The following is an 18,720-nucleotide window of genomic DNA, read 5'->3' as shown; positions in this document are numbered from 1 at the left end:
CTGTGCATCTGCGTGGAGGCCCTAGGGCCATAGATTTGTGTGCAAATGAAATGAGGATGGAGTCTGGGTGCCCAAGAGGGGTGTCTTGAGTGTGGTTGTCTGTATGCCTCCTTGAGGGTATTTCACTTTCTGCTCCCATCCGCCCCTATGAGCGAGTACCTATGAGCACAGGATGTGCACATATTTGAGTCTTGTTAGTGGTACACCCAGTTTTATCATCTCCCGGGGGTTGTGTCTGTATGAATGTGCATGGGTGTGTGTGTGCACGCGTGTGTTCCCACTCGGGGAATGTGGGCAGAGGTGCATGGAGCCAAGATGGGTGGTAAATAATATGTTTCTGAAATTAAAGGACTAATGTGGAGGAAGGTGCCCCAGATGTACTAAACCCTTTGCCCTTCATCTCATCCTCTCCGACTTGGGAAGAACCAGGATTTTGCTTTTAAGCCCTTGGGCATACAGTTGCTCCATCCTGACAAGAACTCAGCCTCCCATCTGACCGCCCCTTGGCCTTCCTTCTTCCTCGATCTGTGGAACCCAGGGAGGCTGCCTAGTGCTGTCTCTAAGCACCTTGGCCATGATGTAAACCCAAAGAAATTAGCATCTCCATCTCCTTCCTTTTTCCCCACCCAAAAGTCATTTCCTCTTAGTTCATTACCTGGGATTTTGATGTCTACGTTCCCTCCTCGTTATTGATACACACACAGAGAGACAGACAAAAAAGGAACTTCTTGAAATTCCCCCAGAAGGTTTTGAGAGTTGTTTATAATGTTGCAACAAGTCAGTTTCTAGTTTAAGTTTCCATCATAAAGGAGTAGAGTATATAAGCTCCAGTAACAGCAACAGCAGCAGAAGAAACAACATCTGTTTCACGGCCATTGGACTCTACATCCTGCCCAGAGCAAGGTAAGCACTTCCCAAGCCCCTTCCTCCCTGCCCTCCCTGTGGGCCTGCAGCTGTCCAGGTGTAGAAACCGTTAGTGTGCTACCCCAGCACCTGGCAGCAGGGAGTTGGTGGATTCCTGGAAGCATCCCTGGTGAGTCACATGCTGGAACATTAGTGAAAACTTAGTACTTTGGGGACTGATGTACAGTGTCCATTTTAAAAACCAACTAATAATAACTGTATAGCAAGATCTGTGTGTATGCATATTTTATGGAAATGTTTGTTTTATTTTGAAATGGTATGTATTGATGTATAAAAGTATATTCCTAAATATTAATGCCCGTCAGTGAAAGGATTGTATAGAGCTAAAGTGAGTGGTGCCTGCCTTACTATTGAAACTCTTAAAAAAGCCTTTCATGCATTCCTTAAAGTAATTGAATTCGTAATTATATCTTATAACAATGTTCCAAATCAGACTTGCTCCCATATTTGTGATGGTCTTGATCGTCAGTTGTGATATCAACCAAATTGATAGCTGGGTTCCCCATTCTTGTGGAGTAACTAACTTTGGCCCCACTTAAAACATGAAAAGCTGTTATTACTTCCTGAAAAGTTTTTAAATCTGTGAGAAGGGGGGAAAAAAATAACCTTTACTGTACTGGTATCTGATACTTGCCCAGGTAAAATTGTGTGCAACAACAATGCCATTTTAACAAAGGCATTACTAACCCCCAGGTGATGACCCACTTTTTCAAACAAGGAATTTCAAGATACTAGATGGAATGTGGGTAACCTCTTAGAGTTTGTTTTACTGGAGTCTGAAATTGTACGATTTCCGTACATTCCTTCATTCTACTAATAAGTCAGGGAATCCCTCTATGCTGGACTCTGGGGATAAAGTGTGAAACAAGATAGACATGATCCATGGCATAAGAGAGTTCACTCAGTGTGGCAGAGAAGACAAACAGTAAAAAAGAGACTGTATTGTTGCCATTGTAGTAAATGCTATGGGAGGAGGGGAGCAAACAGTGGGTCCTGACTTCATCTAGGCACCATGACACTTTACATGAATTATGTTGCTAACTCCTTACTACAGTAGCATGCCCATTTTACAGATCAAGAGTGTGGGGCTTAAAGAGACCAAGTGACTCACCCAGAGTCACATAGCTAATAAGTGGAAGAGCTGGGATGACAGTTCTAGAAGTCTGCCTGGCCCTCAAACTGGGGCTCTTTGCATGTGCCACCCATGCCATCTGTGACTATATCTTTTTATTTTTTAATAATAACTCCCTTTTCTAATTAATGGTAACAAACAAAATAAAACTTGAAAAAGAGATGCCCACCCAAGTGTCATTGGCATGCTGATGTTGGCACCAGTGTTGGGAAGCCCTTAGCATACCCCAGGAAGTAGGAGTGTGTAACGTGGGGTCCCTTTGTCCTTCATGCAAGGGTTTCAAGAATTTAGAAAACCTATGAAACTGCACACACAAAAATTTGTTTTAATCCTCAAGACTCTCAAACTTACCATGCTGAGGAAATGTGGGCTGAGGGATGGCGCTGCCTAGTATCAGCTGATCGGCCAGAGCCAAAGGAGGTGATCCGCCACCATCACCTCTCCTGGACAGTGCTCTGTGGTTTCAAATGTAGGTGATACTAAAATGGGAGTTGTTTCTTAGAACCATGGCCAGGGTTCCCTTGACCCTGAAATGCAGTTCACCTGAGATTGTCAAATGCCTCTGAGCCATGCAGAGGAAGGGCTGGGCACACAGCTAGTGGGAAAACCTCAGCGTAAGTGGGTATAAAGGAATCACCAGGAGATACCAGGAATCTCCACTGTTTCCCTTCCAGTGTGCCAGCCTCTGGGTTTTACAGGCCCATGTAATTGCAGTACCTCTGTGTGCATTTCCCTACTGCCTGGAATGACTTTTTTTTTTTTTACTATCCATGATATATAAAACACAGAAATACCAAATTGTTCCCTCACCTCTTCCTCTAGGTTCAAGCTAATATGTTATTGGTTGCCTTCTATAATATGTTGTCTTATTGCCTTTCCCAACAAGCCTTTGAGATAAGTATTATGTCCTTTTTATAGATGAAGAGACTGAGGCTCAGAGAGTAACTTGGCCAAAATTCAAGCCTGTGTCTGTTTAACTTCAAGCCTGTGAATGTACTCACTGGTGCCCTGTGCCAGCTAGTACTTTGCTACAGTCATAACCTAGACTGAAGTGATAGCCATGCCCCTAAAACTTCATGCTGCGGTGACAGCACTGAGCAGTGTCTAAGAAGACTTGACTTCTAGTCCTGTCTCTGCCACTCACAAACTTTATAAGAAAAAAAGTACATAGCAAGGTCCCCCTAGGGTGAGCAGCAGTTCTGACAAAGCTGTGATTTGTCAATGTTCAGCCACCTAACCCAGGAATGCTCATTTTTAAGGTATTTGGCTGTAACAGTTGAGCATTGCCCTTCATATAATTTAAAACAGTGGTTTCAGAACCTGTGTTCCTCCAGACCATGGGTGCTCTGCAAGGTGAATGGAGTTGTTTCAGAATGTTTCAATAATCATCTCTACCTCATTTGTAAGTGGCATGTCATTGTTGCAATCTGAAGATTTTCATAAACTCTGGATACTAACCTAGACTGGTTTCTATATCAGATGGTGGCTGATTTAACACAAAATTATGCATTTCATTATTTCATGGTGGATATATCAATCTGTTGTGGTCTTTTCCCAATGAACACTTTGATTTGCAGGGGTTCTGGACCCTGAACATGGGTTAAACCAGTGGTTCTCAAGGTGTGGTCTCAGCGCCAGCAGCATCTGCTTCACCTGGAAACTTTCTAGAAATGCATATTCTCAGGCCCTCATCCCTGCTGAATGAGACACTCTCGGGGTGGGACTCAGCTGTCTGTTGTAGCAATGCTTCCAGGTTATCCTGACAGTCACTCAAATTTTAGAACCACTAGGTAGGTTCTCTATGTGGGAGAGAGTAATCTTTGAACTTGGAGAACAAGAGAAGCTAAACCCCTACAGCAAGGGCTGGTGACCAGGTCGTTGCCAGAACTTGAAGGTTTGCCTCTGTGTTACCTTTCCTGTCCCTAACCCAAGTCCTTCAGCTCTGGGTGTCCCAGCACACACTGCCTTGTGCTGCCGTGATGCAGATGTGTGGCTCATCTCCCCAGCTGGCGGGGAGGCATCTAACACACTGACTTAATAAATATTTATTGAGTAAAAGTATTTGCTCCTAGGAAGCGGGATCCAGGTAAGCCCTTTTTTTCTCTCTCAACTGCTTCTAGCCCAGTGCTCTTTATGTAGTAAGCACTAAATAAACAACTGCTAGATGTTGATCCAGAAAGCCACATTCCTTCTATAAGCTTTAAGTTTCTCATCTTAAAAATAAGAGGATTGTATCAGACGGCTTGCCTTAGGTCTCTTTCAGCTCCAGAGCCCCAAATACCCTATGGTTCTCTATTTGGAGATGTTCTTCCCCAGAGACTGCCATAGAACTCCTGTAATTTACTTAGTATTTGCTTGACAGTATGGAGAAGAAAGGGGAGAATCAAGATTTTATTTTTTAAGAAAAAGTAGCTAGAATGTGTATATGGTTCACAAAGGTAACAAGAATTATTGACATTCTTTCTTCTCTTTTTCCTTCCTCTTCCTTCTCTTTTCCTCCTTCTCTTCCCCCTGCTTCTCTCCCTTCTTATAGATGTGTCACCAGCAGCTGGTCATCTCTTGGTTTTCCCTGGTTTTTCTGGCATCTCCCCTCATGGCCATATGGGAACTGAAGAAAGACGGTAACCAGCCTCTCATTATTCTCCGTGGAGGCCCCACTTCTAAGCCAGGACTCCTGGGCAGCCACTGGTGGGAAATCAAACTGAAATAGGCAACCATGCACTGGGTCCTCTAGAGAAAGCCATCACTCTGGGAAAATGCAATGCCGTATCTCTCTTTTCCACCTTGATGGTATCTATATTGTTTGGTTTTCACATTGGATGACATTGGTACACTATGGTAGGAAAAGACATATGATATTTTATAGTATTACTAAAAACCAGCTGTTTCACACAATTAAAATTCCAAAGTGGAGGATTTGCAAAGTATAACAACTGTGTTCATTTCTCATTCCACCACATGATACTGCCCCCTCAGTTGGCACTGTGATGACTTACCTCTGACCAAACACTTTGGGGGGAGCATAGGATTCAGACTCACATTGACTTGGGTTCAAGCCCTAGGTCTGTCAATGATTGGTTATGTGACTTTGAGCTGGGTCACCTCTAATCCTGAATTTCCTCAACTGTAAACTGGATGTTACAAAGCGGATGCCTACCACATGGTTTATTCAATGGGTTAATGAATGCAAAATACAACTCAACAGATAGAAAAATGAAAGTAAATGTCAGCTAGTGTTACTATTTTGGTTGTTTAAAATATCTCTCATAATTCAAGAGATACTTTTTATTATCCCAATGATCAGTAAAAATTATTAGTTGACTAATAGAATAGTTAATGGTAAAATAAAGGTTTCTGCCCATCCTTCTAGGATCTCACACTCAGTAAATGTGCATTCTGGTCGTTGGCTGTACCTGAAAGACCCTCAGATGTTTATCACTGAAGCCAACATCATGATGTTGGCAATTACTATCTTTAATTGTATAAAATAATAGTTCGTGTTTATTGAGGGCAGTGTCTCACTTAATTCTCACAAGACCCATATGAAGTAGAGACTGTCTGTATCCCATTTTATAGATGCTGGAAACTCAGGCCAGAGAGATTAAGTAACTTGCCCAATGTCACAAACCTGGTAAGGGTAGAACAGGGACTTGATCCCATTTCTGTCGTGCTTCAAAGCCGGTGCACTTAAATTTGTGAAAAAGTTTTTACAAGGACATGAAGTAATTTTTTCCTGGGTCTTTGGAGAGCTGAATAAGAGGAAATGGACATAAATTCAGGATGAAAAGGTTTCAGTTGATGATCAGAAATAATCTTTTGATATTCTGGAGAGTACCATCTTGAAATGGGTACCTGAAAGAAATTTGGGACCACTCCTCTCTTCTCAAGAATTTTGGGAAGACAGCAATCCAGCCACCCCTTCTACATGAGGGTTTCAGAGATTTAGACACTCTCTTAAGTAAAGCCAAAGGCCTGAGCCAGGGGTATATGGCAGATCCCTTCCAACCCTGGGATTGTTAGTGAGCTCAGGAACCTTGGCCCTGGCATATTTGACCCCTTAGTGACTTCTGATTTGGTAAACCACAGAAATTCCAGAAAATCAATGCAAGAAACACTCCGAGGTGTGACAGGAGGGCAGACGATGCAGTGAGGCTAAGTGCCAGGTTCTTGATGCTCCTCTTCAGCTTTCCTCCTGCAGCTGTTTACCCTGCTGTTGAGCAAATGTCTTCTAGGGCTTCCGAGCCTCAGTTGGGACAGGAAAGTAACCATGCTGTTCAGGTGTCAGGGGGACAAAAAAAACTAGAAAAAGTCAAACGTGCCACATGGTTTTACATCAGCACAGCTAATCATTTCCCCAGAGTTGGACCCCAAATGCTTTTGACCTCTTATTTTTGTGATCCATTCAGTTCTTATAATCTAATTGATGTAAAGTGAAAACTTTATATATTCTACAATGCTTTACATCCGGAGGCCAATAACAAGAACCACCATTTATAAAGCATGTAAGGGCACTGTGTTAAACTCTTATGTCAATAAGCTTATAGAATCCACATATCGACCTTCTAAAGCAAGGGTTAATATTTTTCTTATTTTAAAGATGATGACACTGAGGCTTAGAGTAGTTGAATGTCTTGCCAAATGCCACAAGACTGGAGTAAGGGCTAGAGCTGCTTCTAAATCCAGGCCTCTGTCACTCCAAAATCCAGGCTCTCAACCACTGTGACTCATAAACTTGAGCAGGCATCAACATCATCTGGAGAGCTTAAAAACCAAATGACTGAATCCATCCCAAAGATTCTGATTCAGCAGCTGAGAATTTGCATTTCTGATCCATTCCTAGGTGGTGCTGCTGATGGTGTTTCATCGATCATGCTTTGGGAACTACTACATTAAACAATTCTATTCAGTTAATAATTTATGCATGGATAAAAACATGAATGAAGCTTTGCTATAACACACTCTGAAATACTATGCTAAGTCATTCCTCAAAGGCCAGTTTAGACACCAGCATTAGGCATCCCTTGCAAAGCCAAGAGACAAAAGGTCTGTGATGTAGCCCTTGTACTTCTGACTTGATGTGACCACACTTAGATCCTTGGCCTCAGTACCCTTCTTCATTAAATGGGAAGACTAAGATCTACTGGATTGCTTCATAAGAGTGTAAGATAGCTAAAAACAATAATACTAATACAGAGAGAATGAAAATCTCCATTGGTAATTTAAAACAGAGGAAACTAAATCCTTAAATATCCATGGAAAATTGTTAAGAGAGTTTCTCTGTACAGCTGGCTGACTCTTCAGTCTATAAATAACAATAACTAACACAGAATTTACTGTGTGGCAGACACTGTGCTAAGTACTTTACATGCTTTTTTTTTTTTTTCATTTAATCCTCAGTCAAATGTATGGCAGATACTGTTATTATTATCATTTTACAGGTGAGGAAACTGAGGCTCATGATAATTAAGTACCTTGTTCCAAATCCCCCAGCTGGTTAGTGGAGACAGGATTACAGTCTTGGTTAGTTGTTCTCGACACTCTGAGCTTTTAACCACTATGTTATTCTGCTAAATATTGTACTCTGCCGTATTCTTTATGAAACTGAAATTGTGCTGGAAGTTTCTCTACCCTAGACCTTTGGCAAACAGTCTTGTGCTGTTTGCAGTTTTTGGTATATTAAGGTGTTTCCAATTTGCTGAATAACAAAAGGTTACTATTAAAGGCAGCCTTCCAGTCAATGAGTTGATGGCAGCTATAAAACTCTTTGTTTCTCTTTTCCATGACCTTGAGCCCAAGCAGGGTCTAATGCCTTGAGATCATCTCAGCAAGCATTTGTCAAATACTTGTTGTGAAAAAGGTTGTGTTTAGGCAGTGGGGATGCCCAAAGGGTTAATGAAACACAGTCCCCAGAGTTCCTGGAGCTTACAGCCTGGTTCTTTACTTCCTGTGCATTCCAGTTTATGTTGTAGAATTGGATTGGTACCCGGATGCCCCTGGAGAAATGGTGGTCCTCACCTGTGACACCCCTGAAGAAGATGGTATCACCTGGACCTTGGACCAGAGTGGTGAGGTCTTAGGCTCTGGCAAAACCCTGACCATCCAAGTCAAAGAGTTTGGAGATGCTGGCCAGTACACCTGTCACAAAGGAGGCGAGGCTCTAAGCCATTCGCTCCTGCTGCTTCACAAAAAGGAAGATGGAATTTGGTCCACTGATATTTTAAAGGACCAGAAAGGTAATTCTATGCCCTTGGATAGTATCAATTTTCTCTTTCGCCCATAAGAGATAACAACAACAACAACAACAACAACAACAACAAATTGAAAAGCCAAGTCATGATAAGTGTAGTTAATGAATTAATATCAAGTCTCTTATTGATGTTAACCTCCATTTTCCTTTGCTTTCCTGGACCCTTTGGGTTATTAACCATCAAAATCTCATATTAAGGGAGTTTCATGGTCAGTCTGAATGCTTAGCCTAATGTTTTCTTTAAATAATGGTGGTATTATTTAATGGCTAATGGAAATTAACCAATAGTGTATCGCTCTGCACTGGGGTGATAGCCTTCAAAAAATGAATGCCTCTGCTGGGCATGTTAGGTGTGTAGTGTACTCTGCAGAATCAACACCCTACTAGGAGACCCTCCCAATCCTGATGGAGCTACCCAAGAGGGAACGCGTGGAAGAACTTCACCCTGTACCATCTGGTGACCCGTAATTCATCACAATCAAAACCTTTCTGCAAAAAACTCCTAAATATTGAATTTTTGTTCTTTTCAAATCCAGAACCCAAAAATAAGACCTTTCTAAGATGTGAAGCCAAAAATTATTCTGGACGTTTCACCTGCTGGTGGCTGACGACAATCAGTACTGATCTGACATTCAGTATCAAAAGCAGCAGAGGGTGAGTGAAACTGCTCTGGTTTCTCAGCATTTTGCTAGAACTATTTCATTAAGAAATTAAGGGCAATCTCTCAGTGACCCATCAGTTAATGAAAAAGTGAAAAACAAAGTCAAACCCATATTTTTTCAACCGCCCTTCCTTGTCTACACTGAAGAAAGAACATGGAGATTTTAGCCAATCGCTTGAATAATATATGTGTTAGGGCAGGATATTATTGGGAACTGAGAATAGTCTCTGCTGTGTTTAAACCCACTCATCCAAATTGCCTGGCCATGCTTTCTGATGGCTCATAGCACCAAAGAAAGGGATAAAAGGAGAATTCAAAGCTACAAATGACTTGCTGAAATTGCACCTGGAGTCAAAAATAAAAACAAGAGCTCCAGGGTGTAGATCTTAGGGGCCCTGAAGCAGACTCCAGAACTCGATGAGGCCTCTCGAAATTTTCCCAGGGCCACCTCAACTCCTTTTACTTCTGCTGACACCACTAATCTGAAGTTCGCTGTTGCTCCAATGCACTTGGACTTTCCCTAAGAAAGCAATTTCTTAGGGAATAAATAAAATAAATACAAGACCTATGCGTTAACCCCCATGTGACTTACTTTAATCATCACCTAAGCAAACCCCAGGTGACCATCCTGAATTTACTATTATTTCACTGAGTAAATTAAGCATTGGGGTCTCACTTTTTCATCTTTAAAAGGAAAATGCTTACTAAAGAAATGTTTCTCCAAGTGCATAAAGACATAATCAGCAGAGGAATGGTTAAATAAAACATGGTACACTATACTCTGGTTTAATGTGCAGTCATTGAAATGGATAACCCAACCTATATGTTTTGTCATGGAGAGCTCCCCATAATATGTTCAGAGGGGAAAAGGGTAGTTACATAATCATATGTATACAATTTGATCCTAGTTCATAAAAATAAAATCCATATGAATATTTATAGGTAAAATATATATAGTGGATATATATAATGTGGAGATATATATTACATGGATTATATATATAATGTATTTTATATATATATATATATATAATGTGGATATACAATTATCTTGAATATTCATTGAAAAAGTTCTGGACAGGCACAGTGGCTCACACCTGTAATCCTAACTCTTTGGAAGGCTGAGGCAGAATGATTACTTGAGGCCAGGAGTTCAAGACCAGCCTAGCCAACATAGTGAGACCCCCGTCTCAGCATACTAAAAATAAAAAAATTAGGTGGGTGTGGTGGCACACACCTGTAGTCCCAGCTACTTGGGAGGCAGAGGGAGGGGATCACTTGAGCCTAGGAGTTTGAGGCTGCAGTGAGGTCTCATCCCACCACCGCACTCCAGCCTGGGTGACAGAGCAAGACCTTGTCTCTTTAAAAAAAAAAAGAGAGAGAGAGAAAGAAAGAAAAGAAAAGGAAGGTCTGGAAGGATACAACAAGCTATTATTAGTACTTATACCTGTGGAGAGCAGTTAAGGCTGAAAGAGGCATATATTTCTTTCCTTTATATGGATCTTTATCATCTTTACTTTTATAATTAGTGTGTATTGATTCGTGTATTGATTTTATAATTAAAATGGGAAAATGAATTTAAGTTTTAACAAAGGGGTTTAATAATCAGGGATTCTAGATCTAAAACAAACAAACAAACACACAAAAACTTCCATATTCATTTAGTCCAGAGACATGTAAGTGCTCTTGAAGCTAACCTTTTTCTCCTGGGGAGGGTGGTTTCTTACCTTCTGGGTAGAAATCAGCCCAGTTGGAGAAACTGTGTCCTTGGACAACAGTTGAGGCCTTACCTGCCTTACTGGCTACAATCACTCTCCCTAATGTGTAACACAGGCTAATTTCTGTCTTTGACTTCAGCTCTTCTAACCCCCAAGGGGTGACGTGCGGAGCCCCTACACTCTCTCCAGAGAGGGTCAGAGGGGACAACAAGGAGTATGAGTACTCAGTGGAGTGCCAGGAGGACAGTGCCTGCCCAGCCGCTGAGGAGAGGCTGCCTATTGAGGTCATGGTGGATGCCATTCACAAGCTCAAGTATGAAAACTACACCAGCAGCTTCTTCATCAGGGACATCAGTGAGTGCTGGATGATTATATGTGCTCCATAAAGAAAGATACCATTTGTCACATGTTCACAATGCCCCATGCACTGGGGTAGGTGGTTGACAAGCATTATCTCTTTTATTCTGCATCCAAAAACAAAATACAATGTAGATACTATTATCTCCATTTTAAGGAGGAGGATATTGAGTCTTAGAAAAGGTAAGCAACTTGCCCCAGATCTCAGATCTTACAGCTAGCAGTTCTAATCCAGATCCGCTCCACTAGAGCTGCTCTTTGCTGCACTTTGATTCAGCTGCCAGATAGTTTCCATGATGAATCCCAGAGCCTAATCAAGCCTAATATTCATATTCAGAACCAGGGCTTCCCTACTAGTGGCAATTATTCCCAACCAATCTTTCCTTAGCATTTGAAAAGGGACTTCTTTCTTAGAATTTAAACCCTTCCAAAATGGACATCTATTTGTCTTAATTGGCAGATAGGGATTTCACTGTAAGTCATTTCCTTTACTATTTATTCATGGACCAGGCAGCATGATAAAGTGTAACAGAATCAGAGAACTTGCTTCAAAACTTATGGAGGGTTTGTACTTGGTGGGTGGGGTCTAGTTCACATAGGGTGGCCAAGGAAGGCCTCTATGAGGAAGTGACATTTAGCTGACACCAAAAGGAAAGATGTCAGTTGTGTTAAGAACAGAGGGAAGCATATTTGCGAAGGACCTACTAGGAGCTGTGATCTTTGTGTGGAGCAGCGCCAGGCCTACAGAGCCCAACCACATACCCTAGCATATCTCCCCCTCCTCTTATCTAGAAGACCTAATTGAGGAAGGAGTCTTTGTGAAACTCACTGCTGTATCCTTCATGCATAGTCCAGTGGCTGGAACATAATGGGTGCTCGGTATTTATGGAATAAACAAGCACATTGAGCATAGAGACAATTGACTATAACTGCTCCCAGACATGTCAGCACCAAAAGCTATGAAAAGACAAAAAAAAAAGGGGCAGTAAATAGAAAATCTATCTTCTCATCCCCAGGGAGAGGCTCGCCTCAGTTCCATGTTCAGTGCAAAGTGAGGGATTAGCACAGGGTGGTCCTTCAGTGCATGGCCCATAACCATTAAAGCAGAGGTCTTCTCACTGTGCAGTCCCATCTGATTGTTCAGTGATGAGGATTCTGAGCATCTCTCAGATCCTGCAACAAATGTGGATCTGAGATGTGGCCATTGAGAGTGACTGCCTTCCATAGTCAGCGGCGTGAGCACCTGCAGCAGAGGTGCCGCACACGTGCCAGCCAGGTGCTCACAGAAGTTAAGTAACTATCCAGCGGACTCAGAGCTGATCAAAGGTGCAAAGGAGATCATAAGCTGAAACCACTGAACTCCGAAGCCTTATTAGTAGAATAAAGCATGTTTATCCTCTTCCACAGTCAAACCCGACCCACCCAAGAACTTGCAGCTGAAGCCATTAAAGAATTCTCGGCAGGTGGAGGTCAGCTGGGAGTACCCTGACACCTGGAGTACTCCACATTCCTACTTCTCCCTGACATTCTGCATTCAGGTCCAGGGCAAGAGCAAGAGAGAAAAGGTAAGAAGTGATTCAGGTGCAGTATATTCCTTGGTCAGTTTTATGGAGACCCACCATAAAGTGAGAAGATGAATGATGATAATAACAACTACATCCATGTATCACTTAACAACAGGGATACATTCTGTGAAATTCATCGTTAGGCAGTTGTATCATTGTGCAAACATATATGGTGTACCCACACAAACCTAGATGCTATAGCCTACCACACATCTGGGCTTTATGATCTAGCCTGTTGCTCCTAGGCTGCAAACCTGTACAGCGTGTTCCTGTACTGAATACTGTAGGCAATTACAACACAATGGTTTGTATATCTAAATAGAAAAGATACAGCAAAAATGCAATATTATAACAATATAGGACCACTGATCATATATGTGATCCTTCTTTGACTGAAATGTTATTATGTGATGCATAATTACTTTTTTTTAGCACTTTTCTATGTGTCTAGAACTGTGCCAAGGGTTTTCCATGTTTATTTCACTTAATCTACAAAATTAACCCAACAAAGGCAGCTGGTGTTATTCTTGCTTTTTTACCCCTTTTCTGAAAAAGAGGTTTTCCTTTTGTCCAGAAACTGTGGCAAGGTAAAGCAACGCTGTAGCTGATGCAGGAATTTTGTGTAGGTGTTAGCAGCACTGCCCTCACTATGTGCTCATTGAACAGTAGCCCAACCCCAAGAAAAGGGTGGTTGGTAGCCAGTAGTATTATCATCATTTCACAAGTGATTGAAGACTCAGAGAGGTTAAGTGCCTTTCCCAAGGTCACCCAGCTCGGAAATGACAAAACCAGGACACAAACTCAATCTGCCAGACAGAAAGGCCATGCACCTAACCACCCCACCACCTCTGATATTGGTCATTGATCTTGGCACTCAGAATCAGTCCTGATAGAGGAGACCTGGGCTTCAGAAGTCTAAAATTGCTGTTTTAACTGAGTCCATGTAGTGAATGATAGGACAGGCAAGAGATATTACCCCCAAAATAGATAGCTCCTGGCTGTTCCAGATATTATAAAATTATTTTATTAAACAGAATATCTACATTTACAGAGGCTAAGATATTGGCTTCTCAGCTTCCTCGCCTTACGGCAGAATTCCTTTGCCTACTGCAAGGTTCCAGAGGCCCTTTTGTACAGCCCCAGACTCTTTTGACCCCACTTTTAAAATCAATGGACAAAGCCCTAATTCAGCCTAACATTTAGCATGTGGTAGAAATTCAGTGAGCTAGTTACTCTCTGGGAAAAAAATTAGGTGGGGAGGCTATTCTGGAATAGATATTTATCTAAATATTATTTTATGTCTTGGCAAGTACTTTCCCTATTTAAGATCTGTATGATTAATAGGTGATATTGAGTGCTTCCTATGTGCTAAAGACTTGCTAACAGTTTGACATGATTTTTACCTTGAACTTCTACAATTCTATGAAGTAGGCATTATTGTCATCCCTATTTATAAGTGAGGAAACAGACACAGAGAACCTAAGATATTTTCCTGAAGTTACACAGCTATTAAGTAGCAGTGAAAGGATTTGAAGGCAAGTTTTCTGATGAAATGATCAGGATATGGTATTTCTGAATATCTCAGGGATGGATAGAGCAAATCTGTCTCTCTCTCACCATCAGCTCAGGACTGGGTGACTGGCCATGGGGCCTTGAGGCAAGGCAACTGTGCTAGAAAGATGAAAGCTGGGTCAAACGATTTCTCTCTCAAGGGCTTACAAAGTACAAAAGCTGCACCTATATGTGGAGTGTCTGCCAGTAGGTGGTGCAAGTTCTACGCACTCCTCTGTGAATTGCAAGCGTAGTGTCTTAAGACCAAGATGGACTTGTTTTGGGGGAGTATGCGTTGCAGAAAGAGGCTTGGCTTACCCTGTGACTATGTTGCCAAGGGGCCTTCACAGCTTTCCTTCTCTTTTGCAGAAAGATAGAATCTTCACAGACAAGACCTCAGCCACGGTCATCTGCCGCAAAAATGCCAGCTTTAGCGTGCAGGCCCAGGACCGCTACTACAGCTCATCTTGGAGCGAATGGGCATCTGTGCCCTGCAGTTAGGTGAGCAGGCCCTCAAAGCCCAGTCCAGACCTGCACTCTCAGTACACCTGGGTGCAGGGATATGATTGGGGGCTGCGTTGGAGAGGGAAGGGGGATGGGGTGGCCGGCACCCAGTTGCCAGAATCAGAAACATACATTTATTCACTAACAGATATTTATTTGGTGCCTGTGTTATGTAAGACACTGTGCTGGCCACAGGGATATTGCAGGAAAGAAAACAGACCTGGGTTCTGGCCTCCTAAAGAGAAAGGCAAAGAAGAGAGAGAGGTAGCCAGGAGGCAGAGCATGGAGGACTTGCAAGCTTGCAGGACTCAGAACCTTGTTCTGGGAGCCCTGGGCCCTGAAACCCACTGAAGGGTTTTCAGCAAGGAAGTAACACAATCAGATATTCTTTTAAGAAAACTCTCAAGAAAGCCTCTGGCAAGTGTGGTACCAGCCAAATTCCAGGCCACAGAAGGAAGGCCTAGGCCTTCTGGCATGAAATCCCCAAAACCCTCTTGTCCAGGATGATGTGTTGTGAGAAATAAGAAGAGTTTGCTGTTGCAATGTCACCCCACATAGACTTTTGGCATTCTTTTCCAGGTTGTGATCCCAGGATGAAAAATTGGAGGAAAAGTGGAAGATATTAAGCAAAACATTTAAAGACACAATGGAATAGACCCAAAAAGATATTTTCTGATTTGCTTTAAAAGTTTTTTTTTAGGATCACAATGATATCTTTGCTTTATTCGTATAGGTAGATGCTAAATGCTCATTGAAACAATCAGCTAATTTATGTATAGATTTTCTAGCTCTCAAGTTGCCATGGGCCTTCATGCTATTTAAATATTTAAGTAATTTATGTATTTATTAATGTATTACTGTTATTTTAACATTTGTGTGCCAGGATGTAGTGAATGTTTCATACTCTCATGACCCAGTCCATCAGGATCAGTCCCTACTACGCAAAATGTGAATTTAATTTTATTTATACTGACAACTTTTCAAGCAAGCCTGCAAGTACATCAGTTTTATGACAATCGGGAAGAAGGCAGTGTTCTGATACCAGTGCCATCATATACTTGTGATGGATGGGAACACAAGAGATACTTAAATGGAAACCTGACAATGCAAACCTGTTGAGAAGATCCTGGAGAACAAGATGCTAGTTCCCATGTCTGTGAAGACTTCCTGGAGATGGTGTTGATAAAGCAATTTAGGGCCACTTGCACTTCTAAGCAAGTTTAATCTTTGGATGCCTAAATTTTAAAAGGGCTAGAAAAAAATGATTGACCAGCCTGGGAAACATAACAAGACCCCCGTCTCTACAAAAAAATTAACAATTAGCCAGGCATGGTGGCCCATGCTTGTGGTCCCAGCTATTCAAGAGGATGAGGCAGGAGGATCCCTTGAGCCCAGGAGGTCAAGGCTACTGTGAGCCATGATTGTGCCACTGCATACCAGCCTAGGTGACAGAATGAGACCCTGTCTAAAAAAAATAATAATAATAAGATTGAAATTAAAATTCAGGTTTAGCTTCAATGGCAGTCCTCACCCCCACCTCTCTAAAATACACAGGGGGATGGCACAGAAACACCGTAAGTGTCTGGAAGGCAAAAAGATCTTAAGATTCAAGAGAGAGAGGACAAGTAGTTATGGCTAAGGACATAAAATTGTCAGAATTGCAGATGGCTTCTTCACAGCCATGTGAGAAGCAGACAGATGCACAGAAAATCTGGAATCCCTTTCTCATTAGCATGAGTGAGCCTGATACACAATTATGACCAGAAAGTATGACTCCATGAAGGTGCTACTTTTAACTAATGTATGTGCTTTCTGTAAAGTGATTACATTTGTTTTCTGTTTATTTATTTATTTATTTATTTTTGCATTCTGAGGCTGAACTAATAAAAACTTCTTTGTAACCATATTTTGGGCATTCTCAGCTGATTTGAGTACTCTGCTTGCAAGTCTACCAGGGGTGCATTTCTTCCCCTGTCATTTAAGAATTGCCCTTTCTTGAAGTGATCCCATTCCAAATTTTGCAGAGTCACTCTTTCCCCTTATAGTATTTCCAAAGTCAGTGTCTTCCTGACTTTGGGGGATGTCCCTGTAATCTGACCAGGAAGGATCCTTAGCAAGGGCACTGAGCTGCATTGTGCCTTTTTTAGGGGTGGATGCTCTCACTTCTTCCACCCTCTATCCTGGAATCGACTCTACTGGTTTCCCCAGAATCATGAAATAAAACTCTAACCTGGTGCAGCCATGGACATCTCAGCTCTTAGGTCCAGCTCTAGTATTTATTGAGGGTTTGCCCTATATATGGACATGTGCTCACCCTCGGGGTTGGGAAGTTTCAAAAAGCCTTGCATTGTGTCTCCCAAACAGTGCCCACTCCTGACACTGCTTATAAGACAAGGATGAAAAGTTAACTTCACTACCATTAAACGCTGAAATGTTCAGGGTATATGGTATCCTGGGGTGAGAATGAAAAAGAAGGATCTGTGTAACCCAGCACCATCCAGGAAGACTCGTCAGAGAAGAAAGGGTGCCAGCTTTGGGCTAAAGAATGGACAGGGCCTGCCAATTCCCCTTGGTGCTTCCCACGGAAGGAGCAGATGGTGGGATCTTAGGGAATGCACTCCAATTTCCTGCTATCCCAAAAATCCAAGTGTGCACATTCAGGCTTCCTTGCAATGGCAGGGTAATTACAAAAGGGGTGTTTGTTTACATTCCTGATTTTCAGCATCCCCTGGAGCCCTATGCCCCTATGCTCCTGGCCTAGAGGAATGCTGGGTGGCTTCTGTCATTCTACTCCAACCTTTGGAGCATATGGTCCCGTGTCATAAGCCCACACTTGACAGCATACGGTTGTTAATAACAAGTGTTCATCCCCCTACAGAGTCTTTCATCTACAGTTACCAAAGTATTTAATGGACATTTAATGAACAACACTAACCAGATTTTAAAAAATAAATAATCACTTTTCATAAGCACTGAGAACTGGGGACCTTTCCCCAAATTTCTGGCCAGTCTGGGGCAGAGCTGAGATGTTCTGGCTCCCATGATGCCCAGTGCTTTTGCGACATGACCTCTTGCAGTCGATAAATTTCAATGCATGCAATGCAGTTTTTCTTCTTTAAAGATAGTCTCCAGGACTGTCCTTTTTATTGTAAATCTAGCCACTACACAATGTATTAGATGTCTAAGCCAAAGATCTCAGGACTGGGAATCAGAGGAGCAGACTCTAGTCCCAACTATGGTTATGTAACAAGTCTGTTACATAACCATGTGACTTTGAGCAGAGTGTTGGACACAGCCTGCTGATTTTCCAATCAATACTCATTCCCAACTGTTTTCTCCCCTGATGCCCTCTTCAGCTGTAAATGTTTGTAAGTTTAGCGACCACTTTTTCAGCCACCTTTGTTGCCCAGTAAAGCCAAAACACCCAGTCCTGGCCAATGAAATATAAGAAAATTCTGCTGGGAGAGTTGCTGAGAAGCTTTGGCTTTTCTGATGAAAAACAGAGCCATGGCTAGCATCACGCTTTCCCTCCTTCCTCCTCTCTTGAGCAGAAAAAAATCTCAAGAAGCGTCAGAGGACACTTGTGCCCAGCATGAAAGCCATCATCCAAAAACTCAAGCTAGAGACTCCAGGCCAGACGCTGTGGCTCATGCCTGTAATCCCAGCATTTTGGGAGGCCGAGGTGGGCAGATCACCTGAGGTCAGGAGTTTGTCACCAGCCTGGTCAACATGGTGAAACCCCGTCTCTACCAAAAGAAATACAAAAACTAGCTGGGCAGGGTGGTACACTCCTATAATCCCAGCTACTCCGGAGGCTGAGGCAGGAGAATCACTTGAACCCAGGAGGCAGAGGTTGCAGTAAGCAGAGATCACACAATTTCACTCCAGCCTGGGCAACAGAGTGAGACAAGAAAGAAAGAAAGAGAGAGAGAGAGAGAGAGAGAGAGAAGGAAAGAAAGAAAGGAGAGAGAGAGAGAGAGAAAGAAAGAAAGAGAGAGAAACAGAGAAAGAGAGAGAGAAAGAGAGAAAGAGAGAGAGAAAGAGAGAAAGAGGGGGGAGGG

At 42.3% G+C, this 18,720-nt stretch overlaps 1 protein-coding gene across 1 annotated transcript; it reads left to right on the top strand.

Moving 5' to 3' along the window:
- Positions 1–867: 867 nt before the first annotated feature.
- IL12B (interleukin 12B) lies at positions 868–16,560 on the top strand. The gene is made up of 8 exons (XM_017885700.1): positions 868–903; positions 4,590–4,677; positions 8,014–8,289; positions 8,840–8,957; positions 10,822–11,036; positions 12,447–12,604; positions 14,525–14,656; positions 15,239–16,560. Exons 2-7 carry the CDS (start codon positions 4,590–4,592, stop codon positions 14,654–14,656), a joined length of 987 nt encoding a protein of 328 aa, XP_017741189.1. The 5' UTR covers positions 868–903; the 3' UTR covers positions 15,239–16,560.
- Positions 16,561–18,720: the final 2,160 nt, after the last annotated feature.

This window comes from Rhinopithecus bieti, unplaced genomic scaffold, assembly GCF_001698545.2.
Source record: "Rhinopithecus bieti isolate Rb0 unplaced genomic scaffold, ASM169854v2 scaffold_15146, whole genome shotgun sequence".
Taxonomy (NCBI): Eukaryota; Metazoa; Chordata; class Mammalia; order Primates; family Cercopithecidae; genus Rhinopithecus; species Rhinopithecus bieti.
This window is presented reverse-complemented; position numbering and strand designations above follow the sequence as displayed.

Excerpts from the sequence above, each read along its gene's own strand:
- IL12B (XM_017885700.1), top strand. The coding sequence starts at position 4,590 with ATGTGTCACCAGCAGCTGGTCATCTCTTGGTTTTCCCTGGTTTTTCTG. Across the intron at positions 4,678-8,013 it reads ATGGGAACTGAAGAAAGACG|TTTATGTTGTAGAATTGGAT; the intron begins GTAACCAGCCTC and ends TGTGCATTCCAG. Across the intron at positions 11,037-12,446 it reads CTTCTTCATCAGGGACATCA|TCAAACCCGACCCACCCAAG; the intron begins GTGAGTGCTGGA and ends CCTCTTCCACAG.